Source organism: Brienomyrus brachyistius, chromosome 5 (genome assembly GCF_023856365.1).
Source record: "Brienomyrus brachyistius isolate T26 chromosome 5, BBRACH_0.4, whole genome shotgun sequence".
Lineage (NCBI taxonomy): Eukaryota > Metazoa > Chordata > Actinopteri > Osteoglossiformes > Mormyridae > Brienomyrus > Brienomyrus brachyistius.
In genome coordinates this window covers 1,707,785-1,733,059 of record NC_064537.1, presented here as the reverse complement: position 1 = coordinate 1,733,059, position 25,275 = coordinate 1,707,785, and the positions used below count along the sequence as shown (strand labels likewise).

Here is a 25,275-nt window from a genome sequence, read left to right as displayed (position 1 = left end):
TTTCCCATGCCAAAACCCAGCAGCGCTGAAATCAATGAAATAACTCAAGGCGCGTTCAGATGTTAGATTTTTAATATATTCATCTTCCATATTTAGAATACAGATTTCAAATTTCAGTAAATCAGTTGCTTCCCTTTCACCCCGGGCCATGATATAGATTCATTTTAAAGATACAATCATAGACAGAGCCGTATATATTAGTGTTTCTGTTTTTCTGTTTGACTGTCATCAGCATGTGGATTGATGCCACTTAATGTGCATAAAAGGTACCATTTATTTTAGCATTCCTTCTGCATATTTCATCACGGTTTCCTAGAATTATACACTGCACACCCCCCAAACGGTTCACAACAGGGTGATCAGTCAGTTGCCATGGCAAAGCTTTGGGGGGGTGTGTGGGTGGGCGGGGGTAATCATGCAGTACTGCTCCAAAAAATGGGGACTGGGTCAAGAATGTGGCAGAAAAGACTGCAGAGGATGAATGGGGCCCCCAGAGTCACACAGGAAAGACGCGATTAGCGTTTCTAGGGGTTACGTTCTACCCGTTAGAAAAATCCACCTGGCCACTGCTGCTAACCCCTGGCGAGCACCACAAAGGAAGCCGCCCCCCCACCCATCTCAGGCCAGGCAGCCGCAGCTGGGGGTAAGCAATCCTCTGCGTTACCCCCTCAGCATTGGAACAACCACAGCAGAAACAATAAAGAAACAAAAACTAAAATTGGGGAACAGGGTGAGTGACACGCCTCCCAGATGCAGGCAGGCGTCTGGGTAAAACCCTGGATTGTAAGGGCAGAAAGCACAGGATTTAGGTGTCATGGTCAGACAGCCAGAGGCGCTGGTGCTGTGGCCCCCTGCAGAAGCCAGCGCAGCCGGGCCCGGACACGCCGCACGTAGACAGGGGCGCGCTCCAGGTCCGTTACAGATAAAACCACACCACCTCCTTCTACTTTCAACATTCTAGTTTTTAAAGGAAGCATTTTAAAGAAAAAAAAAAATCAATGATTGTACAAATTGCAAAGAAGAAATTTTCACTGGCATCCTCTTTTCTAACTTCACTATTACGTTTCGCTGTGCAAAGACTTCATATTACCAGTCCTTTAAGAACCATAAAGCAACATACACTGCCAGTGCCTGTGCCCCGTCCCCCCCACCAGTGCTGGGCGCTTATCAGTGAGTAACGATCTCCGCTCGGTCTAGAGCAGAGGATCTACAATGTATCAATGTTACATCCAAAGCAGTAACTGCAGATTTATGACAGCCCAGGAAGTGTAGTGCGTACCGATGACTGCTGCCCCTCTCAGCATGTGGAAGTGTCTGTTCAGTGCTTCTGAGTGTGTGTGTGTGTGTGTGTGTGTGTGGGTGTAGGACAGGACATGTGTGAAGGTGGATTCCCCGATCATCCATGTGTCAGTGTCTCCAGCGTAGTGTCTGTTTGGGGCTCCCAGGTCCCACCTAAACACCCTCCCCTCAGGGACTCCGGACCCCTCAGGCCAGCTCAGGTCAGGTGGCACACCTCTTTCTCAGGGCCTCTATCTGCAATGAAAGGATAGAGCAGTTATGCACAGAAGCAAGGCAGAGCAGTGAGGTGCACAGGAGAGGCAGAGCGGTGAGGCAGAGAAGTGAGGCAGAGAAGTGAGGCACAGAGACGGGCAGGTGCGAACCTCGGTCTCCACCATCTTCAGGCGGCCAAGTGCATCCTTAGCAGCATCCTGAGCACAGAGAGAATCAGTGAGTTCATAGCCCCAGGGCGCTCCAGTGAGGGAGGGCCGGCACTGCACCTCCAATGGCTGTAAATCACCCAACACCTTCCAAATAGGTTTGACTGCCTGGTTAAGCTGATGGCCCTCGTCTTCAGGCTGGCAAGGCAAGTGGACCCGACCAGTACCACCTACCCTGTTTCCCTGACTGGAGAACTTCTTTACCCCCTCACTCAGGCCTTGGGCAAGTCGACACAGGGCGGCGTCATATTCTGAGAGAGAAAGAAAGATTAATGGTGGATCTCAGATGAAAAAATAAGAAGGAAACTCAGTTGCTGGGGGTGGTGTACCTGCAAAGACAGCAGGGGGCGCCCTCTCCAAATGCGCTTTCTGCCACTGCAGCCTCTGGCTGGTGTCCCGGTGCTGCTGCAGTAGCTCAGTTGGCGGTTCCATCCTGTTCCGTTTGTACTCCTTGATCTGAGGGGGGGGGGGGGGGAAGGGGGGTGTAATATGATGCAGGTCGGGGGGGGGGGGTGCGAGAACAGGCATAAGCGAGGACCAGGGCTGCAAGTGGATGCATGATAAACAGCAGGTGGCGCTGTAATGTCCATCGTTCATGCACAGGTCCCTTAAATGGCTGCTTCTCCTACCGCCGTTCACCTGAACCAAGTGGCAGGGATGCAGCAGACTCCTTAGCATTCCCATTCAGCCCGTGTGGGTCGTGAACGGGCACCGACGGCTTTATATGCCTTATTTATGGCTGTCAGTGAGCCCAGTCTGAGACACGCTCAGGGGAGGGGAGGCTGCGACTGGCTCCATATGCATGCCAGGGTACGGCTGTGTCATGCGCTACACGCAAGTAAAGGAGCAAACTCCTCTGCCGAAACACAGACAAGCCACACCGGCATCTCCAAGATCCCGACCCAAAATGTGTGAGAGTCCCATAATGAACACTTCAAAATCATGTCCTCCTAGGTTTAAAAAACATCCACCAGTTAGACCAGCCATGCTGGTAGCACTGGCACTGGCACTGGTGTCTGTTTTGCTTCTGAAAGCATAAGACAACAAGCAAAGATGAATAAATGAACAAACACACACAGACACACACACGTACACACACACGTACACACACACACACAGACAGACAGACAGACAGACACACACAGACACAGACAGACAGACAGACACACACAGACACAGACAGACAGACAGACACACACAGACACACACACAGACACACACACAGACACTGACCTTGTGCTCGATTCTGTCCTTATCGTACTGCAGCAGACTGAAGCTGTGAAATTTGTACTGGGGGGGCGAGCGGCTGCAGGAGAAACGCAAACGGAGGTAGTTAGTGAGACGCTGCGTTGTCACACAGTCCAGCCAGACAAATCAATCCTGGACAGAGGGGGGTGACCTCCTGGACAGAGGGGGGCTCTCTGTGCTGCTTAAGTCATCCAGACACCCCACACTGAATTAAACCCCATTTACCAACTCGCACAATAATTCTTGATTTCATAAAAAAGAAACATAGCAATTAAACTGGATAGAGGATAACACACTGTTCACTGGGCTGCTGACGGCGCCCCCTACCAGCAAATCAGGGGAAGACAGGCAGACTCACCTGGCATTTTTATCGTGGTCATTCTGGGGTCTGGGTTTGGATTTAGGTGCCGGTACTGCTGCCTGACGAACAACCAGGAACAAACAGTTCAGTCGCCAAGAGGCCGATTACAGGCCGATACAAACATTTATGCCAAAGTTAAAAAGAGGGTCTTGTTCTCCTCAGACACCAAGGATGTTGCTCCTTCTCCCACAGTGTCTCACCGGCGGTGTGGTGATGGGATCCAGGACCAGCCACTTCTCAGTGACGGTCTGGAGTTGCGGACTACCCAGTGGCTCTCGGATCTTCACGCGCACCTCCAGCCGACCACCTGTGGCCTTCCTGCCATCCAGCACCTGCCCCCTCCGGGCCCCGGGACAGTTAATACCACAGAGTCTGTGTCTCCTCCCTCCCTCTGCCTTCACATATGAAACCCCCCCCCCTCCACCCCGTGCCCCCCACCAAAATGCAGAGCAACGTACTTCAAAGAACAATCCCCCCCACCATATGCGGATCTCTACTGAAATAATCCAGAAAGTGGGTTTTGAGTTTAACCTTAACTGCAGTAAATTTAGCTTTATATGCGGTTTTCCAGCCGTATCTTTCAGTGTCTGTGATATATTTCAGTGTCTGTGATATATTTCAGTGTCTGTGATATATTTCAGTGTCTGTATGTGTGCATTTCAGGTCCAATAGCCCAGCTGTCTTGCATCGTGATTATTTAATGCATAAAGCAGCACCCGTTAGAGGACGTGTCTGTATTTTGGTTTATCCATGGCATCACGCTGAAGCAAATAGTAAGTGGGCAAGTGTGGTGAGATCGCAAAAGTACTGAGAGAATGCAAAACTTCAAAAAAGATTTTCCCACCGTGACCTTTTAGGGGCTGATAGAGAACCAGCACACAGGTGGTTAACTATCATTAAACCACTTCAGGCAAAGCAGTGCGTTAAATCGAGCACAGAGCAGCCGGCAGGTACTGCGGACGCGCTGGGGATCTCACCTCCAGCAGCTGTCTGATCTCACACTGCGTCTCCAGGGAATCCAGCTTCAGCTGCGCATTGCCCACCACCCTGTCCGCCTTGAACAGCCCCCTGCGTGGAAATAAAGAGGCTGAAGGAGCCTGCAGGGGCTGGCAGACCTGAGCGGCTGCGCTCTCCTGCACAGATGCACACGCACCCCTTGTGAATGATCTCGAACTTGATGCCCTTGGTCTGGACAACCCTCTTGAAGCTCCTGTGGCCCCTGCTGATGTTCAACTTGAACTGCTCCTTGAACTCTGAGATGATGGGGGAGGATTAGAGGAGGCGGGGTCACATGTGTGCGCGTGCACACACACATACATACATACACAGAGGTACCCAGAGTACCCTCACACACACACACACACACACACACACACACACACACACACACACACACACACACACACACACACACACACACACACACACACACACACACAGGTGAGCCCTCACCTGGGCAGTTGCTGTTCTTCACAGTGCTGGTCTTGTCATGCTGGGGTTCTTCCTAAAACGAGGGCGACAGAGTGAACATCTGTGCACATCTCTGTGTGTATAAATAATTTTCTTAAAGGGGATCTTACCGAACTGGGGAAGGGAAACTCAAATCGCACACTGGCATCCAGGTCATTGGCAGACCCTCCTGGACAAGAGGAAGGGAGAAGGAGAGGCGGTGAGATTGGTGGGCCGCAGGCACCGTGAGGTAATCGGTTAGCCAGTGGGTCATACAAGAACGTGAACGCATTGGTGCAGAGAACAGCAGAAACCTGCCAACCACACACACAGATACCAACGGTCACACGTACCCGAGGGCGAGGGCAGATTCGTGCCTTTTACTATGGTCAACACCAAGTCATTGCTGGTGAGATCCGGAAAGATCCTACAGAAGATAAGAGGTGTTATGGAGGCGCAACAGAGGGATAAATGTAGGTGGATGACAATATAGGTACAGGAATGAGGATATAGGTACAGGAATGAGGATGAGGATATAGGTACAGGAAGAGAGAGAGCAACATGCAGTGAGTGAAAAGCACAAAAAGAACGAGTTACACACACAAGAGTGTACATCTATATATGAGTGACATCACGTGTGTTAGGCACAGTGAAGCACTGTTCTGTTCTGGGACAGTAAAAAGGTGGAAATCTGCATGTCTGGCTGACACCTTGCAGTTTCACAGGGATAAACTGCTCTGCTGTGCAGGGGACACGAACAGGTCAGGCCTGCACTCACTCACTTGACAATGTTGAACGTTCGTTCCTCCGTGTGGAACTTGGGCACAGGGCAGCTCTTCTCATAGGCTTTTTTCAGTACCTCAATGTTCTTCATGCACTCCTCAGCCAGCTTCTCAAACCTAGATAGTGGAACCATGGTTAGCGCAACGTGCCTGGTTTGCATTCGCTTCAGGGTTAGCGTGTTCGCTTCAGGGTTAGCGTGTTCGCTTCAGGGTTAGCGAGCCGCGCCTGTAGCGCATTCGCTTCAGGGTTAGGGTGTTCGCTTCAGGGTTAGCGAGCCGCGCCTGTAGCGCGTTCGCTTCAGGGTTAGCGTGTTCGCTTTAGGGTTAGCGAGCCGCGCCTGTAGCGCATTCGCTTCAGGGTTAGCATGTTCGCTTCAAGGTTAGGGTGTTTGGTTCAGGGTTAGCGAGCCGCGCCTGTAGCGCATTCGCTTCAGGGTTAGCGAGCCGCGCCTGTAGCGCATTCGCTTCAGGGTTAGCGTGTTCGCTTCAGGGTTAGCGTGTTCGCTTTAGGGTTAGCGTGTTCGCTTCAGGGTTAGCAAGCTGCGCCTGTATCGCATTCGCTTCAGGGTTAGCATGTTCGCTTCAGGGTTAGCATGTTCGCTTCAGGGTTAGCATGTTCGCTTCAGGGTTAGCATGTTCGCTTCAGGGTTAGCGAGCCGCGCCTGTAGCGCGTTCGCTTCAGGGTTAGCGTGTTCGCTTCAGGGTAAGCGTGTTCGCTTCAGGGTTAGCGTGTTCGCTTCAGGGTTAGCGAGCTGCGCCTGTATCACATTCGCTTCAGGGTTAGCGCGTTCGCTTCAGGGTTAGCGCATTCGCTTCAGGGTTAGCGCATTCGCTTCAGGGTTAGCGCATTCGCTTCAGGGTTAGCGCATTCGCTTCAGGGTTAGCGCATTCGCTTCAGGGTTAGCGCATTCGCTTCAGGGTTAGCGCATTCGCTTCAGGGTTAGCGAGCTGCGCCTGTATCGCGTTCGCTTCAGGGTTAGCGCGTTCGCTTCAGGGTTAGCGCGTTCGCTTCAGGGTTAGCGCGTTCGCTTCAGGGTTAGCGAGCCGCGCCTGTAGCGTGTTCGCTTCAGGGTAAGCGTGTTCGCTTCAGGGTAAGCGTGTTCGCTTCAGGGTAAGCGTGTTCGCTTCAGGGTTAGCGAGCTGCGCCTGTATCACATTCGCTTCAGGGTTAGCGCGTTCGCTTCAGGGTTAGCGCGTTCGCTTCAGGGTTAGCGCGTTCGCTTCAGGGTTAGCGCGTTCGCTTCAGGGTTAGCGAGCCGCGCCTGTAGCGCGTTCGCTTCAGGGTAAGCGTGTTCGCTTCAGGGTAAGCGTGTTCGCTTCAGGGTAAGCGTGTTCGCTTCAGGGTAAGCGTGTTCGCTTCAGGGTTAGCGAGCTGCGCCTGTATCACATTCGCTTCAGGGTTAGCGCGTTCGCTTCAGGGTTAGCGCGTTCGCTTCAGGGTTAGCGCGTTCGCTTCAGGGTTAGCGCGTTCGCTTCAGGGTTAGCGAGCCGTGCCTGTAGCGCGTTCGCTTCAGGGTAAGCGTGTTCGCTTCAGGGTAAGCGTGTTCGCTTCAGGGTTAGCGTGTTCGCTTCAGGGTTAGCGTGTTCGCTTCAGGGTTAGCGAGCTGCGCCTGTATCACATTCGCTTCAGGGTTAGCGCGTTCGCTTCAGGGTTAGCGCGTTCGCTTCAGGGTTAGCGCGTTCGCTTCAGGGTTAGCGCGTTCGCTTCAGGGTTAGCGAGCCGTGCCTGTAGCGTGTTCACTTCAGGGTTAGGGTGTTCGCTTCAGGGAGAGCCATTGATGATCTAAGCCATTCACTCACCTGGTTGTCTCAGCAATGTTGCCCATGTTTGTGGACTGCTGGGAGTAGCCTATGCATTTCTGTAGAGACACCAGCAGTGTCAGTGGCCACAGAACAGAATACATAACAAACATGAGCATGGAGTGTATTTCAACTATATATTTCGGTTACTGCTAGAGTTATGTTAGGGTTAGTTGCCAGACAGTGCCATCATTAGCACTATCATTCATTTAACCTTATCATTTCACTGGTGCTGTCTTCTAGAAGATGATCTTCCCCAAAGCTGTTCTTTTACCTTCTAACTAAAATGTTTTACATTTAATGGGAGCAATTAAGCACTGAAGGGCACAACAGCCATGCTCTCCTAGGAGCAGAAGCCGCGATGCAGTCCAGTCTGGCAGCCGCCCATGATCTGGGAGTCGGGGGGGGTGGTGACCTCGTGCTGCTGCCGCAGGAGCTCCATGAGCTGGCCGTACTTCTCCGAGGAGCGAGGTGACAGCTGGGAGCGCGTCGGACCCAGGGAGTAGTCCTCCTCACTGACAGGGACACTGGGCACCTGACAGAACAGGCAGATAAGGATTGAGAAGAAGCTGAGCAGGAAACGACGATGAGCCACATTGGTCCGAGGGTGATTAGGAACGGGGAGATGTGGGGTGCATCTAGGGGGGTAAAGGTGGGACAGGAACTGAAAAATGGCTGAAGAGAGAAAACAGCATCGAGGAGAGGAAGGTACCTTGGTGATGTCGACGGGCAGCCCGCCCTTAGCGGCAGTGATCATGTGATCCAGGCCCTTGGCATTACGCAGGTGCAACGCTGCCCCCTGCAGGTCCTTCATCTGCTTGGAGCGCACGGCAGCACGTACAAACTGCTGGCGGCGCATCAGCAGGAAGTCCAGCTGCTGCTGGGCTGCAGGAAGTGACAATGCAGGGTCACGCACGGCTCGGCTAAGCGCCGTTCATAGCACGGCGCCCTCCTCCTGTGGGCAGGGAAAGCGCGACGCACCCTGAAGCGTCGGCATCGCAGGAAGACGTAGGACAATTAGCACCGCGGAAAGGTGGACTCGAAGGCAACTCATGTACAAAATAAGTGTGAAGACAGACAGGAGGGTAACAGAGGGGGGTGGATTAGGAGCAGGCCAACTGGCTGCCCTCCACCTGCATATGGGAAAGCAGGATGGAAGGAGCTACAGTGGGTGGGAATATGTGTCGATGTCAATCACAGCTTTAAACCAATGAGAGCGCAGATGACCAATGGGAAGGTGGTTATGTCATTGAGAATGACGATGCAAACCAGTTCTACCTGGAGTGGATTCTGAAGTCCTGCTGATCTGCACATAATCAGAAAGACGTTCTGTAGCTGTGAGGGTCCGCAGATTTCGGTGCAGAGGGCGTGGCCTTTCAGAGGAGATGCCTGAGTTCTAACTGCCGTAAAAGCTGCACCCTGTTAGGAGCAAAAGCCTCTCACCTTTGGTGCCCAGCTTGGGAGCCTGACCCGGCGTGGAGGCGGAGCCTGGAGAGGCGGACTCCGGTGTGGGCGGCATCGGCGCTTTGGCTCGCTGGACCGCCGCTTTTGAGGTCAGCTTTAGGGCGAGACAGACAGCACTGTCACAGCGGAATCTGAGTCAACCGTGGATTTGAGTCACACATGCGCCAGCGCTGGATGTGAAATAGAAAAGCAACTAAAAAAACAAATATAACCAAATTCAATCTGGGCCACCCACCTTCTGATATCAGGAGGACGCGGGCGTGTGACCCGTGACCCGGCGCGGAGGAGGACGCGGGCGCGTGACCCGGCGCGGAGGAGGACGCGTGACCCGGCACGGAGGAGGGCGCGTGACCCGGCACGGAGGAGGGCGCGTGACCCGGCACGGAGGAGGGCGCGTGACCCGGCACGGAGGAGGGCGCGTGACCCGTGACCCGGCACGGAGGAGGGCGCGTGACCCGTGACCCGGCACGGAGGAGGACGCGGGCGCGTGACCCGGCACGGAGGAGGACGCGGGCGCGTGACCCGGCCCGGGTTGCTAATGAGCTGGCCCTCCCCTGCCATGGTGACCTCACCTTGGCGGCCGGTTCCCTGGTGCCGCTCTCATCGTCATCCTCGGCCTCCGCATCCTGATTGGCCAGCTTCAGAGCTGTCTCAAGCACCCCCACGAGGTTTTGCTCACTGCCCTCTGACCCCTGAAGTGGGGGGCACCCTGGGAGAGGGATTTTAAAAAGCCAGATACATGTTTAAAACATGCATGCATGGACGACAAACTGTGATGCCATCAGGCAATCAAACTCTGAAATGGGGGGGAGAGGCGGCGAGGGGAGAGGCGGCGAGGGGGAGAGGCGGCGAGGGGAGAGGCGGCGTGGGGGAGAGGCGGCGAGGGGGAGAGGCGGCGAGGGGGAGAGGCGGCGAGGGGGAGAGGCGGCGAGGGGGAGAGGCGGCGAGGGGGAGAGGCGGCGTGGGGAGAGGCGGCGAGGGGAGAGGCGGCGAGGGGGAGAGGCGGCGAGGGGGAGAGGCGGCGAGGGGGAGAGGCGGCGAGGGGGAGAGGCGGCGCGAGGGAGAGGCGGCGCGAGGGGAGAGGCGGCGAGGGGAGAGGCGGCGAGGGGGAGAGGCGGCGAGGGGGAGAGGCGGCGAGGGGGAGAGGCGGCGAGGGGGAGAGGCGGCGAGGGGAGAGGCGGCGAGGGGAGAGGCGGCGAGGGGAGAGGCGGCGAGGGGGAGAGGCGGCGAGGGGAGAGGCGGCGAGGGGAGAGGCGGCGAGGGGGAGAGGCGGCGAGGGGGAGAGGCGGCGAGGGGAGAGGCGGCGAGGGGGAGAGGCGGTCACCGGGAGGGATGGGCAGCTCGGACAGATCGACGTGTCGCCCCGCTTTGTTGGCCCTGATGGCGTCCTGGTATTGCTGCAGGAGACAGAGACAGAGGTGAGCCCAGTGGCCTCACACAGGCTTTCAGAACGCACTGGCAATCTCACACTGCTTGGACCTGCTTCTATGTGCTCTGACACCAATAGGTTTGATTGTTCTCGAAAACTTAATTTGATTTCACTGTAGTTATAGCCTTGCATGGTCAATTACGGCCATAGCAAAAGTCACTAACTGTGGCATTTAAATGCTTGCATACAAGCCAACCTGGCTCCTGGTATTTAGGTAGGGTACTGGCAGTGAGACAGCCATACCAGCAGGGGGTGCTACCTTAATGATTCGCTGGTGCATCCTGGCCTTCCGATCGTCGCCTTTGCTCTTTGCGCCCTCCGCTGCTGCCTTGTAGCGCTCCATGCGCTGCTGCAGCGCCTCTGCAACGGTGCGGGGTGCTGGGAGAGCTGTGGGCATGACAGGTGGGGGTCAGGGATGGGGGGGGGTCACATGTTCAGAGGCCAGCATACTCTCGCATGTTGAGGGTTCATCCCTGTAACACACGCACACAACCTGTTTACCACTGATACAACTAAACACTGACTCACTTATGCTGGCAGTGGCGAAATATTCACATGAAACAAAATTTCACTTGGTTGACACCTAACAGTGTAGCCGGCATTTGCCTGATCAGTTTTTTATTTATTTTTTTTTTTTTATTCACCTTTATTTAACCAGGCAAGACAGATTAAGAACATGTTTCTTATTTACAACTGTGGCCTGGAAAGGGCAAAGCCTTTAAAAAGAAATGTAAAATAATGTAAAATAAAACATTTTAAGAAAAATACATATATACAATATACAAGTTTACGAAAGGAAAAGAAAATAATCAGGTTAACATTCCTGCCATTATACGCACTTATTTTGCCAAGAGATCCAAGCAACAGTCATGCCATTAAAGAGGACAACCTTACCAGTATCAGTAACGGGGGACACCACTGGAGGTGCACTGGTTGGCTGGGAGGAAGGCTGGGAGGGTGGGGCTGGAGAAGGGGCATTCCCTGGAAGAAGAGCAAGGTGAAACTGGAACGTCAGAGGGGAGATGAGACGATTAGCAAGCGGCAGCGGTCGTGGGCTAATCTGTCCGTCAGCTTATTAGCCCACGAGGCTAACAAACTGAAGATAATACAGGAGCAGCAACACTGTCCAGAGGACTGCCAAAGCCCCAGAAAGGGGGGTCTCTGTGATATGGCTGACTGAGAAGATACTAACGCTTATTATCGAGGGTCCCAAGAATGCATATTACGAGTCTTAGGTACTTCAGTGGATCTGACTTTAAAATAACTCAACCCCTGAAGCATTCACTTGCTTTAGAAGTCAGCAAAGAGGCGGGTTTGGCGTAATGCTGCCTACTGACCAGGAGGGGGTGGAAGAGAGGCCACGTCCACTGTCTCGCCTCTGTCCAGTGCCTCAATCAGTGGGTCTAATTTCTGCAAGGGATTGGACCACAGCAAATGATGAAGAGAGGGAGGGAAAAGGACACAGCGGTCACATGTCTCCCAGACCCAGGCCATAGCCATGGCGCTGTCGGACCACGTGGCGGTACCTTGGCTGCCAGGTAGAGCCGCTTGGCCAGCTCAGTGTCCCCGCTCTGCTTGGCTTGGATGGCGGCCACCTTGTACTCCCTCTGCCTACTGGACACCAAGCTCTTTACCTCTGAAAGCAGATGGGAGATCATACAGACCGTCAAATATCTCATACATATATAAAAGGGGCACAGAGACACACAGTCCCATATACGTAAAGGGGCACAGAGACACACAGTCCCAGACACGTAAAGGGGCACAGAGACACACAGTCCCATATACATAAAGGGGCACAGAGACACACAGTCCCATATACATAAAGGGGCACAGAGACACAGTGAAAACAATGCTGCACATAGACATAGAATTGTATATACATAAAGGTAGACATACAGTACAGTGCAATATTCTTGGGCAGTCAAAAGAAATGTTCAAAGTTATTATTCTGGGTAATAAGTGCACTTTTGATCAGAATAAAAAAAAATTGGCATTAGAACATGTGCAAATTAAGAGTAACAGTAAAAACTAGTAAGAATGTCTTCTGTTCTCCAAAAAGTTACTTGTATCTAGTTGGATGGCGAGATGAACACCACTTCAGTTCCCAAACTTCTCCTCAGGGGCACCTCAGCCGTTCCATGTATTAATTTCACCACCAGCTCACTGGATGGTTGCAGCAAATACTGGGGTGATTTTAGCAGAAGTTCTGAAATGGCTCAGCTGACACACTTTGACAGGCAAGATAGCATAGTAAAGATCATTTAAAAATCATTTTCTTTGGCTGCCTAAGACTTGCACAGGACTGTAGACGCAGACGCACATACGCAAAGGTGCACGCAGATGCACATACGCAAAGGTGCACGCAGACGCACATTTCTAACACCAACTAATTCGACTTAAAGACAGAGTTCAGCACAGAATTTCGGTCATAACCTAGACGCTGCCTGTATGCATAAAGCCACACACTTTACACATATACTGGAATAATAAAAATGACGATGATGATGATGATGAAGAGTACCTGAGAGGTGCGAGTCTGGCTGGCTTGGGGTGAGAGGAGAGATGAGAGGGGTATCTGGGGTCACGGCCAGCGTCTTCGCTGGGGGTGGGAGGAGCTGGGGTTTGGGCGGGGGTCTGGGCGGGGTTTCCTTTACAGACTTATGATTGGTGGGTGGTGCAGGGGCGGGCTCGGGAACCCGTGGCTGCTGCTCTGCATCTGGCCTGCTCTGAGGGGCTGGGGCAGGCTTGCCGCCGGTGGCCACAGCAGGTGGGATTTCAGCTTCATCTATGGGTTTGCCCTTCTTGACTGAAGCCAGCATGGACTGCAGGGTCTAGAGAGTGAGAGTGAAGAGTGTGTGTGTGTGTGAGAGAGAGAGAGAGAAACAAAGAGAGAGGGAGAGAGAGACCACACGGTGGATCTACATCACAACCTACATGCATCCAAACTGAAAAGGAGCTGTGACCGTTGACATACTTTGCAGAAAATGAGGGAGTTTGAGTGCTTTAAAACAGCCTCCTCATCTGTTCCTGTCATGCAGAGGCACGTCGCCGCTGTCTGTTACTCACGGCCACGCTGGTCTGTTACTTAGTCCTAGAGAGCCTTGGCGTTGCAGATAAATGAGCACAGCAGGCTGTTGTGAGGCTCCGTGGGAAGTCTGGGAGCCCGGGCGGCCCTGCGGCTCACTGTGGCCCCCTACCCTGAGGGCCCCTACCTTGAGGCCCCGATCGTAGCGCCGCACTTTGCTGCCTTCTCCTGCCTCCTTGGCATTGCTGATGGCACCCTGGTACATGCCAATGCGCTCCACGAGGAGGGCCTCCAAGCTCTGGGGCCCAGGCGAGGCCACAGGGGTGTGGTGAGGGGCTGCCTTCTGCTGGGGAAGGGTGGGGGCCTCCTCCTCCTTGTCTCCCTCCAGGACCTCGCTGAGCTCCGCCTGCCAAAGTCAGCACCAGTCAGCTCCACACCGAGTCGGCTCCAGTGAAGGACAGGCGGGCGAGCACAGCTGAAGGCCGGGAGGTTACCAGAAGGTCAGCGTCGCTCTCCAGATCTCCGTCCTCGTCCCCGTCCTCTTCATCCAGGTCCTTCATGCAAAGGGCCGCCATGTGTTCGATGTCCGCCATGGGCACAGGGGCTGGGGCGTCGAGACACATGACAGTCTCACTACATCGCTGTAGACATCACTTCCAGTGTGAGCATCTACCACTCAGCCAATAACTTCCAAAAGGAAATTTCACCAAACTTGCAAAAGGAGGTACAATTTTAAAAAAATTTGGAAAATTCAATAAAGCAATTTGTAACATACAATAAATTCAATTAGTCTGTGATTGATCAACTGGTGGTAAAGAACCTAACTGAGCAAAAATTGTTTGTGAACTTCTAAAAATGACTAGATATTTACAAAATAAAGTACAAATCTTGTACATAAACCATGTCTTGCTGCAAACTCACCTCTCCCACCCGCTTTTTTGCCAGCTGACCGGGGCCCGCCCATCAGTGAGAGAAGCTCCGCCTCCAGGTCCTCATCATTTCCATCTGCATCCACACCCCCGTCGGGGTTCAGGTCCAGCAGCAGGCCCATCTGAGATGAATTAAAAGGAAACAGCGCAAAATAAATGCACACAACTTAAAATGTTAAAGTGTACTACTTACAAACCACCTCTATGCAAGTGAGGGGAGAAATGAGGCTCACTGTGGATTGGTTTATTATGTGCTGTCAATCAGCCACCTTCCTCATTTCTTATTGGTCACTTAACTAGATAATCAATTAATAATAATACATTTTATTTAAAAGGTGCCTTTCTAACACCCAAGAACACCGTACAATAAAGCATAGAGGCATAAAATACAGAGAATATGGAATAAAACAAGTTTCATAAAAATAATTGTAATAACAATAAATAATAAATAGAAAATTAGAGAGAAAATGCTAATTTGGAAAGACGGGTTTTGAGGGCAGATTTAAAAAGTGAAAGTGAGTTGATGTTTCTGATGTCTGGTGGCAGCCGCCGTGAAGCAGAGCGATCGAAAGCCCTGTAGCCCATGGTGGTAAGACAGGCAGAGGGAACAGCCAAGATGATCTGAATAGAAGATGATGATCTGAGGATGCGGGAGGGGGCAGCGATGTGAAGGAGATCATGTAGGTACAGAGACTGTAATCCCACCCACTGTGGGTTTGGAAAGCTTGCATATCTACAAAACTTTTATGAGGGTTAAATGTCATGGGGATTTACTTTTTAGTTTTAATTTGTATCACAGTAACAGCACTAAATCAGTGGAAATGTAACATCATTCCTTCAGTAATGACTGTCTGTGCTGTGATTTATGAGAAATGATGTGGTCATTATGGGAACTCGGCATCCTTCAGGGATAATCACCCTCATTGGCTGAAAGCTCCATTTCCTATGCGATACAGAACAGCGATTCGTTATTAATCCCCATTGGGAAACTCTCTCTTTGCCTACTCCGTCTTCCTCTCCTTGACACACAGACACATATACGAGTGAGCTCTAACTTGGGGGTTATAGCACAGGGTCAGTCAGCATGACTGCAGCTGGGGGTTAAGGGTCTTGGTCTGGGGCACATTGGCATGTGACTAATCTGTCAAGGCTGGGGCTCCAACCAGCGAACTTCTAATCACAGGGACAGAGGCCTAAACTGCTGAACCACACACCACCCCAGTGGTTAAAAAAGTGCATGCCCGAGAAACATCAGCCCCCCACCCCTTTCTGGAACGATGTCGATCACCATAGGCTTGAGGGTAATAAGAATTTCAAATATGGAAAACTGGTCTGTCCATGAAAGGCATGTAACAAACAATAAAAGTACAGGATGCAGTTTCCACATTACCGTTTCATACTTATAACATTAGTTCTATGCTGATGTTTTCATAAGGGGCCCGAGTAAACAGGCCTAGATGGAATCGAGGTAGAGAAAGGCAAGTGCAGAGAGAGTTTCAGGCATCTGTAAAACGAAAGATCGGGTGAAAGGTGCATAAATGAGGGAGGAGGGCTGGCTGTGGCTGGCGGGTCCTGGGGGAAATGAAGTGCACATATGCCTTACCTGCTTGGCTCGGGCTGCCCCCTGGCCCCGAACGGGGGGGTTCCGACTGCGGCTCATGGAGGCGCCAGACGCGATGCGCGGCTCAGGACTGCGAGCAGAAGGCAGAACCGGCGTCAGATGACGGAAATGAGGCTAAGAGGCTGCAGAGGCTCAGCAAAGCGCAACACGCCGGCAATGCAACTGTAAGGTGGCAGAGGCGACTCCAGCCTCACAGAAGGTACAGGATGGAGGGACAGGCCGGCCGTTTGCTTTCCTGCACACCTGTGAGTGACGGTGGCCGGCGTGACACTGGCCGAAGCCCTGTGCACCGGCGTCACTCACCCATCCACAAAACATTAGTGGGTGTAACTCGTCTGGTTACACAACACACCTTCCTGATGTACAGTTTTGCTGTTGATTTTTTTAACAATTCCCTTAGATTTTACTTAACGCCGCCTCAGAACTTCACCATTATATAAGAGCGCACTGAAGAACTGTCGATCACTCACAGGCTTTACTGCAACAGGCTACGGATTCAAATCACTGTCACTTTTCGACGAAGTTTGGGCATTCGCATCCGAAATTACAACGTATGACATGTATGCGGTTTAACACGTTTGCGTTAGTAACGGTTTATATTAATGTTTTAGTATCATGTAGTTGAGAATAGCAGGGGCGCCGCCGCGCAGATGGACCCATTAAAGCTGAAGTTAGCGAGCCGGCTAGCTACATGGCTAGCAACTGCGCGTTGGTGTTTCGCGAACACTTAAGCTTTCTTTACCTGTATCATACGCTTTCCCCTCAGTGTCTGATATGGTTTGACATACGTCTGTAAAAATCGCTACGAATTATCGCAGATTCAAAATAATGTCCGAAAACATCACGCTTTAAAGTAACCAGTGAGCTAGACTTACTAGCCAACGACTCCGCTATTTACTTCCTGCTCGCCGGAGTGTTTCCCTGGCAACGGGACTCCTACGTTTACGGCGAAAGACACCTGGCGCGAGCCATAATATTCCACCAGTGTCGTAAAATGGACCGGCCTGAAAACACCTTAAATGCAAATCGTTCAGATCACTTTCTACATGGAATAACTTAAATGTAATACTTTTTGCTAGAAGTTTAAATCCCAATTTTCTTATATGAATCGAATTTTTTATATTTCTTTCCGCGAAACCCATTTAAATAATGTATGCATTATGATCCCAGTTATCCTACAATTCTTGCTTATTTCTTCATCAAAGATCAAAATAATTCAATTATTGAGATCCATTATGAAACAGTTCTTGTCGGTCGCGCGTTACTAAAACTACAGTTCCCACAATTCTCCCGGCGCTCAGACAGACGCCATGTTTGCCCGCCAGCTACGAAGCTTCGGTGACAGAAGGTGTCTGCTTAGCGCTGAATCCCGTATCGGTTCTACGTGCTGGTAATAAACTACATGTGGTGAAGTGGTGACCTTTCCTTGTAACCGTGAAGAGACACCGCATGCGAAGTAAAAATGTTTGAAATGTGCTACGAGACAATGTGCTGGTCTATATGAGAATTCTGCCGCCAGCTAACGGTCCCCTCTTAGGCTGCCTGCCGACTCGACGGCGACCTCATATGAAAGAGCTACAGTATACATGTGTTAGTGTATAATAAATTCTCGTTTGACCAGGTAATACCTAAAGAAACATTAATCTTTGCGCAAATTTTAGTAGATGCATTTCAGAAAAATGGCTAGGTTGGTTGTTTCTTTCAGATCATAGGAATACGAAAAGGAGAGTCCTGAAATCGCCAGGTAGGGGACCGAGGAGGAGCAGACGCAGTAAAGGGGGCCATGTGTGATCTTAGGGGACCGAGGAGGAGCACACACAGCAAAAGGGACCATGTGTGATTTTAGCTAAAGCTAACTTTAGTTGGGCCTGCTATTGACAGATCTGTATTGCAGGTCATTAATCCCTGGGGACGATTCATTGGTGGGTTATGAAGCAATAGACATCCAATACCTTTACATTCTTCACTGATTCCTGAAACTGACAATGTTGGGCTGCACACAGGACACTTCAGTATGAGGTCTCAATTTTAGTAATGAGAATGAAAGTTATTCTCTAAGTGGCTGATTTGATTCCAAGCAGGGCTAAAACCCTTACTTTACATTGTACCATTGCAATATACTATCATGTGACTGTCTGTCTCAGACATTAGGAGATGCCAGCATGTTTGGCCAGCTTATGGATCCAGAGAATAACGCTTATGCTGATTGTGAAGCCTGTGATGTCAGGGAAGGAACGATGAGGAGTAGTAATGCCAAACCGGCAGGTCGCTGTGACAGAGGAGCACAGAAGCACAGTCCTGTCACACCAAGGTCCACACAGACAGGCAATGAGATGGGGGCCCCATGGGTGGGTGAACCTGATCAGACCCTTGTGCCGTCATCAAATAGCAAAAGCACACACACTGGGGCGGCTGCTGTGAGAGCGTGCAGAAGGAGGCCTGAGCTGCAGTTCCAGCAGGATCAGAGGGCTAGGTGCTCAGCCATTGGGCAGTCTCACTCTATGGTGGTTGGCGACAACACAGAAAGAAGGGTCCGGAAGAGGACGGCCATGTGGGGCATAGAGGAATGTGGGAGCAGGAGACGTTACAATCTGAGGACAGGAAGAGGGGAGGGCACAGGAATGAGGGGGGAGAAGGTTCAAAAGGAATTTGATGCTGAGATGGGGACAAAACAACGTGGGATGTCATGCAGTGAGGTCCTCAGCAGCACTGGCAGTCCAGGGGGACATAAAAGACATCCAGTTGCAGAAGGTGGCATGACTGCATCATTCATAGCAGGAGAGCAGCCAAGTGCGACTGACGAGACCACTGTCCAGAGCCGAGGCACTGGGGGTGAAAGGGACACTGATATTAGAGGCCAGGTGGACGATGGAGCTGGAGTTCTGGGCTGTGCTGAGCTCAAGGGCACCAGCCATCAGTCACATGAGAGGGGAGTGGGCAACAAGGGCAGCCCCTGTAATGTGCGGAAGGACGAATGTGGCCTAGGGATGAGCACACCTGGAGAAGACCCAGAACAGGGCAGCGAGGAGGAGATGGGCCAAGTCGTGCAGCACGCCATACAGGCTGGAACTACGGCGCACTCCAGCCTAGCGAAGACTACCATTGGGGACACTCCCCTCAAAGGTGCAGCCCCGCCAGTGACCATTCCATCCCACACGGAGCCTGAGGTAGCTGCCGATGACAATATCACCTGGCCGGCACCTCCCAGACCAGAGCAATCGCCGACAGAGCTCCTGCACTGTGAGCCTGAACCCTCTGTGGCTGATATGCACAACGGTAAATGCAAATTTTTGTGCGAGATGTGGTTTAATGTGGTTGTTACATTTTGCTGGTATTTAATATGTTGCTTAAACGTAAGTTAGAATGGTAACATATAATAGAGTAAATCAGATAATAATGTTTCCTTCCTATTTTACGCCTTTGTTGTTGTTGTTGTTCATTCATTGATTTTCCCATCCTCATCTGCCAAATCTGTAGGTGTCGGGGTCCTCAGGATTCTGGAAACTGCAGATGAGGTGGATAGCTCTGACTTTGCCTTTGCCTCAGTTTTGCCCCCTACTGGTGAGGACCAGCCATTGCCCTGGAACCACCAGCTGATCCAGAACATCAGCACTGAGGTATGGCAATACCTGACAGACCAGGTATAGCCCAGTAGGGGTATTAATCTTTACGTCGAGGCCACATGATGGTAAAAGTGAGCATAAGTGGATCAGCATGTGGCTCAGTGGGCTAAGCTGGAGCAAGGACCTTAACCCCCGGCTCCCTGGGGGCCATTACCGGTGGCTGCCCTTCACAGACAGCTTACTCTACAAAGAGCAAGTTGAGGGAGGTGTAAAGACAATAAAGTATCAATTATTATATCCCAGCTACATCTCGTCCACATTAAAACAGGAAGTCAGGCCTTACTTTAAATAAATATATTACATACTCACTGGTAAGGAGTAGCATGAAAGATAGTAAAGCTGATTTGTCATTGATGGTATTGTTGACTGGACTAGCTGGTTGTAGACCCTCAATCCCAGTCTTCCTGGTCCCTCGCAGCCATCAAGACCACAGACCCACCCAGCCAGTGCTGTTCCTGACCCCTGTGACGTGGACGTCCCACCTTCCGTCTTCCTGTCTGACTCCCAGCTAAACAGCGCCGTACTAAGGTGAGACTAGGGGGGTGTGTGCGTGTTCATTAGTAGAGGGTTTCCTGCGAGGTTACCGCTGACATGCGTGTCTGTGCGCCCTCAGTGAGCCGGAACGTGACCAGGCGACCGGCCAGCAGCAGGATGCCACGCACCTTCTCTGCGGGCTTGTGACAGAGCTCTCCACCCTCAAGTGAGTGCGCCTCCTCCATCCTTTGTGTCAGCCTTCTCATTAATCAGTCTTGGTGAATTAAGCTATCAGCCAGTTCGAGTCAGATCCAGCAGGCAGGTGTGCTTTCTCAAAAAGGAAGGTATATGCGTCATTCCTGGCAAGTGGGACCTCATAGCTGAAGTAATTAACGTTTGTATACAGTAATCCCTTCACATTTGCCGTCGCAGTTATTTGTTGACTGTGAACAATTAGCGGGAATATTTTTGTGGCTTGCTGAATGATCGCCGAAAACAATACTAAAATGTGACTTGGGCATCATACCTTCTAGACATTTCACCCTGACATCAGCTACATGATGGTATTTGAAAAAAAATGTCATGTAGCTTGCTGTAAACTCCAGAGTCTGAGGCCAAACGGGCTCATGAGTGTGGAAGCTGAGCACTAGGGGGACAAGGAGACGCAGAGTCATGGAGATCACCCTGCAGTCACATGTTAGCTGTCTTTATGACCCATGTTTCTCAAAGTAGCTTGTAAACTTTCTAAGCGCTGTTAATTTTGCGTGTTTAAAAATGTGTGAAAAACATATCAATCCCTGTGCATACAGTGGGAACTTTGTACATGTAAATTATGGCCTTTTGTATGGTTTGTATATTATATAAGGTCTAGATAGGAAATGATAAAGCAATTTGGGGGCAAATAACGTTTTTTGATTGACTGATTGAAGTATATAGTAGCCTATTATTTAATTATAAATTGGTAATAAGATTTTTTTATCGTTCTGGCTAGCAGATTGTTATAGGGATTGGGGGGGGCAGGAATTATTTGTGAATTTTCACCTTTGTGGGTATCATCTGGTTCAAACCTTGCAAATGTGGAGGAGTGACTGCAGTTAACATGCCTGAATGATTTGTTTGCGTACTTCTTTGTGACTTTTAGGGTACGAATCAGCTTAGACTGGTGCAGTGCGGTTAACTTTTCGTGGTCACAGGTGGATTAAGAACGCACGGCTCAGACTGGTGCAGTGCGGTTAACTTTTCGTGGTCACAGGTGGATTAAGAACGCACGGCTCAGACTGGTGCAGTGCGGTTAACTTTTCGTGGTCACAGGTGGATTAAGAACGCACGGCTCAGACTGGTGCAGTGCGGTTAACTTTTCGTGGTCACAGGTGGATTAAGAACGCACGGCTCAGACTGGTGCAGTGCGGTTAACTTTTTGGGGTCACAGGTGGATTAAGAACACACAGCTTAGACTGGTGCAGTGCGGTTAACTTTTCGCGGTCACAGGTGGATTAAGAAAGCGCAGCTCAGACTGGTGCAGTGCGGTTAACTTTTTGGGGTCACAGGTGGATTAAGAACACACAGCTTAGACTGGTGCAGTGCGGTTAACTTTTCGCGGTCACAGGTGGATTAAGAAAGCGCAGCTCAGACTGGTGCAGTGCGGTTAACTTTTCACGGTCACAGGTGGATTAAGAACGCACAGCTCAGGCCTGTGAGAGATGCGGCGTGTAGCTCAGTGTTTGGTAACAGCTCAGTCAAATCTGCACAGTAATGACAGAGTAACACGCCTGGGGCTGGGAATCCCGCCACTGACCTGTGCTTCTGACTCAGTAATCCATCCATCTCGGTGACCGTGAGGGATGTAGCAGAGGGGACACACCACCGAATGTGTCCATGCACAGGGTCACGCTCATTAAGCATATTGTGTCATGTGGGTGCTCACAGTGATCACCAACTGCGCAAAAAACAATATTTATTTAAAAAATAAGTATTTATTTACTGGCTGAAGTGTTTGTCCAAAGTGACGTTCACATGAGGCATATAATACGGAACAGGCACAGAGCTGTCATGGAGCCAACTTACTGTAGGTGTGAGTGCTGGGGGGGCTGAGCTTCCACAGAGTGATCAGTGATCAGTGCTAGATACCTGTGGAGCAAAAAGAGCTTTACAGACTAAGCTTTATAAAGCTCTTGTTTGTAACCAGAAATGCTCTGCAGTCAATCCGTCATTTAAAGGGCAGGTTCAGGTGCAGAACAATCAGCAGAAATATCTCCCAAGAGGGAACATGGGTAACAAAAAGCCTGAGTGCAAAAACACAGAAAAGCATCTAGTGGTACCAAGGGAACCTTTTTGAGATGGAACAAGTTAACGATAGACAGTGACTCGCCCTGAGGGTCAGTGGGAGGGTGAAGTCAGGTCGGGCCTTTCCGGAAGAGAGGGGTCTTTCTGGACGGGTGCGAGGGATGATACAGTCTGGGTGGAATCGGGCAGCTCACTCCACCTCAGAGTAACCATGTAAAAGCATGCAGGAGGTGAGAGAAGGTAATCCATCCCCGGTGAGGGATAGTAATGATCACCCTTCACACGCGCGGTCACTGCCCCATACCACAGGTCCCTGCAGCCAGATCGTTCGGAACATCCTTCAGCAAACTCAGCTTGAGTGCATTCCCAGTATGGAAGTGCGAATCATATAGCACAGGCTGTCCCTGGGTTAAGAATGTCCGACTTCTGAAGAGTTCCTGCTTACCAACGGACTACCATAAAGCCTGCCATATTAATATAACTTAATATTGTGATCGGAACTGAACAACAATTAGCGTGTTTGGCACGTTCAGTTGAAGCAGATACTAGGTAATTATTGTGGGACTTAAGACCCACAGGGGATGTTTATGATATACGTGTAGTTTAGTAATATTTATTTTAAAAGCACAAAATTACATAATCGGCCACTGGTATCACTGTTTTAATTTACTGTTATAAGTTACTAAGTTCCGGAGTCACGTCCCCTAACCCTATTTTTTCCATTGCGTATATTTATGTGATTTTAGTGAATGCAACATAGCTGGTATGGTGTGCAAGTACTGTTTCTTGCTAAGACCATATTGTGTGGCAGTTCCGCAGCATTTTCAAAATAACTTCATTGCTCGTTTTCTGACATGCAAAGCATGTGGCTGCATGCCTGTGTCACTCTGATGATTTTGTAAGGGTCCATGTTCCTGGTCACGTCCCTCTGGACGTCACTCGCCATATCCCCAAAACGGACAGAAAAGCCAGGCGTGAAGCCAGAGAGCCTCGGATGCACAGCCTCCATGGCCTCTGCTGGATAAGCAGCCTGGGATTAGACGGCTCGCTGCCTTCACTGACTGCAGCTGTTCATATACGGAGCCGCTCGCGGCCTAACCAGATCCATTCATTACTCAGCATTTGTTGTTGTTGTCTCCTCACACCCCATCCTCAGTCGGATGGTCATGGCCGCCCATCGGGAGCTGGAAAATCTGCGTCGAGGCAAGACCCCGAAGCCACCCCAGCACCGGCCCTACTGCCCCAGACGCTCCGAGCCCTAGACTGCCACCTCCAAGCCCTGGAAATGCACAATAGTAACAGTGCACTTACTGCAGACCCAGAGACGCGAGAGGAGGGGTCCAACCTACATCAGCCCCTGCAAGCGGTCCTGGACCAGGTGCTCCTCAATTCCTCCTGGTTCTTCTGAATAGATCGGTCCTTTTCCTCTTGTCTCTTGGCATAACTGAATAAAATATTTGCCTAGTTGAGTTAATCCAGCTCTTGCTTTGGACTGAATCTACTTACACTGACACTTACACTTCACCAATTTTACTCGATTACCTTTTTACAGCAAAAGGCAGTGCAGTAATCCAGTTTCCCCATACACAAAGGCATTCGTCAGCTTTAAGCTTTAAGTCTCTCACTCGGTATGAATATATCATGGTATATTACAAATATTATGTTTGTGAGTAAGCAAGCGTACACACTCTACCAAGCATTCATGTGTCATATTAATGTATGAGGATATTTTTTGATGCTACGGAGCTTTACACTGAAGTACAGCACAAACTCTCTCAATTCATGTATCAATAATGAAAAGTTTGACTGACAGACACCAGTTTAAAACGGTTGGTTGGTTGAAACAAAATCTCGGTCTGGATTTTACTCTCTGGACCTGAATTACCCAACTCTGCTGGTAGCCTGGCCTCATCCATGGGAGAGGAGCTGCACTGCCAATGTCCCCATCTGGAAGGGAGAGGAAGCTGCACTGCCAGTGTCACCATCTGGAAGGGAGAGGAAGCTGCACTGCCAGTGTCACCATCTGGAAGGGAGAGGAAGCTGCACTGCCAGTGTCACCATCTGGAAGGGAGAGGAAGCTGCACTGCCAGTGTCACCATCTGGAAGGGAGAGGAAGCTGCACTGCCAGTGTCACCATCTGGAAGGGAGAGGAAGCTGCACTGCCAGTGTCACCATCTGGAAGGGAGAAGAAGCTGCACTGCCAGTGTCACCATCTGCTCTTTTTATAATGTGCAGAAAAATAAAGTAGAGGCTGAAGTGCAGTATGGAGCCGAGCGAGTCTCAGCGTGTCGTTTCAAACACTCAGCGAAAAGGGTAGCGATGGCCCTGCTGTTCTAGGACCCTCATGCGTCATTTGAATTCAAATTCTGCTGCTAATGATGTAATTAAGTTTTTCCATTCGGCTTATTCCAACCAGGTTTGATACATGTGAATGCTACAGAACCTGCAAGATTACATATTTTAAGGTTTTGCCTTGAAATGCAGGTAGCATTGTTTCAAGTGACAGCTGAGCGTCTCCAGGATCCGACGCCCTAAAAATGGTGCGTGGCCACGGTTCCCCTCCACTTTCTGCAGGGTTTAACATCTCAAACCCACCAGCAGCAGTGAATGTGAACCATTATCTTGCTAACCTGTATGTACTCACAGTATCCGCTGATCACCTGGGTTGATCTCAGGTCTAATATACATGTTCAGTAGCTCTAATCTGTGGCATTCATGGGACAGCTTCCCATAACGTGTGAATTATTCTTCAGTGTTAAAGACAGTCAATCAAGCTTCAGTCTTATGTTAATGGGTCTCATTGCTGACTGTCTGTATATCGAGGATGCCAGGCATGAAAGTGGCTGAATCTCGCTGGACGCCTGGCGGGGGGCAGGGGGCTGGGGGCTGGGGGCAGGGTACACTCAGCGCTCGATGGTTTCCCAATGTCACAAACTCACCGACAGCGTTGAATGTTCCCCGAGGCTCAGCCGGAAAGAACGGGTCCTGACGGCAATATGCATCCACTCCCGTGTCACACGCCCCCGTGTCACACGCCCCCCGTGTCACACTCCCATGTGACACACC

General features: G+C 50.8%; 2 protein-coding genes across 9 annotated transcripts; one reads left to right on the top strand and one right to left on the bottom strand.

Moving 5' to 3' along the window:
* Positions 1-54: 54 nt before the first annotated feature.
* Positions 55-16,818, bottom strand: cc2d1a (coiled-coil and C2 domain containing 1A). Of its 2 annotated transcripts, none has more exons than XM_049014765.1 (29): positions 16,705-16,818; positions 15,812-15,899; positions 14,201-14,330; positions 13,774-13,883; positions 13,467-13,685; positions 12,776-13,085; positions 11,778-11,887; positions 11,589-11,661; positions 11,146-11,232; positions 10,511-10,638; positions 10,147-10,219; positions 9,395-9,531; positions 8,802-8,916; positions 8,071-8,243; positions 7,774-7,893; positions 7,359-7,417; positions 5,559-5,675; positions 5,130-5,203; positions 4,908-4,966; positions 4,780-4,831; positions 4,481-4,580; positions 4,305-4,395; positions 3,528-3,659; positions 3,325-3,386; positions 2,952-3,024; positions 2,048-2,174; positions 1,893-1,969; positions 1,662-1,709; positions 55-1,533 (listed from the first exon to the last, which is right to left on the bottom strand). In XM_049014765.1, the coding sequence occupies exons 2-29, from the start codon at positions 15,866-15,868 to the stop codon at positions 1,501-1,503; spliced, it is 2,946 nt and encodes a 981-aa protein (XP_048870722.1). In that variant the 5' UTR covers positions 15,869-15,899; positions 16,705-16,818; the 3' UTR covers positions 55-1,500. The 2 variants fall into 2 exon arrangements, with proteins under 2 accessions (XP_048870722.1, XP_048870721.1); XM_049014764.1 differs by having other exon boundaries at positions 16,572-16,765.
* On the top strand, positions 15,892-23,633 carry si:ch211-286b5.2 (uncharacterized). Of its 7 annotated transcripts, XM_049014771.1 has the most exons (8): positions 17,142-17,219; positions 17,367-17,450; positions 17,535-17,573; positions 17,974-19,105; positions 19,307-19,446; positions 19,871-19,980; positions 20,066-20,152; positions 23,366-23,633. In XM_049014771.1, exons 4-8 carry the CDS (start codon positions 17,992-17,994, stop codon positions 23,469-23,471), a joined length of 1,557 nt encoding a protein of 518 aa, XP_048870728.1. In that variant the 5' UTR covers positions 17,142-17,219; positions 17,367-17,450; positions 17,535-17,573; positions 17,974-17,991; the 3' UTR covers positions 23,472-23,633. The 7 variants fall into 7 exon arrangements, with proteins under 7 accessions (XP_048870731.1, XP_048870729.1, XP_048870727.1 ...); XM_049014772.1 differs by lacking the exon at positions 17,367-17,450 and having other exon boundaries at positions 17,126-17,177; XM_049014770.1 differs by lacking the exon at positions 17,367-17,450 and having other exon boundaries at positions 17,138-17,219.
* Positions 23,634-25,275: the final 1,642 nt, after the last annotated feature.

What these genes read in the sequence shown, in the direction of transcription:
- cc2d1a (XM_049014765.1), bottom strand. Translation starts at nt 15,868, where the DNA reads ATGAGCCGCAGTCGGAACCCCCCCGTTCGGGGCCAGGGGGCAGCCCGA. An exon ending in CAAAAAAGCGGGTGGGAGAG is followed by an intron (nt 13,884 to 14,200) that starts GTGAGTTTGCAG and finishes TCGACGCCCCAG; the next exon opens with CCCCTGTGCCCATGGCGGAC. An exon ending in GCTACGATCGGGGCCTCAAG is followed by an intron (nt 13,086 to 13,466) that starts GTAGGGGCCCTC and finishes CTCACTCTCTAG; the next exon opens with ACCCTGCAGTCCATGCTGGC.
- si:ch211-286b5.2 (XM_049014774.1), top strand. Translation starts at nt 17,992, where the DNA reads ATGTTTGGCCAGCTTATGGATCCAGAGAATAACGCTTATGCTGATTGT. An exon ending in TCCAGAACATCAGCACTGAG is followed by an intron (nt 19,447 to 19,870) that starts GTATGGCAATAC and finishes GGTCCCTCGCAG; the next exon opens with CCATCAAGACCACAGACCCA. An exon ending in ACAGAGCTCTCCACCCTCAA is followed by an intron (nt 20,153 to 23,365) that starts GTGAGTGCGCCT and finishes CCCCATCCTCAG; the next exon opens with TCGGATGGTCATGGCCGCCC.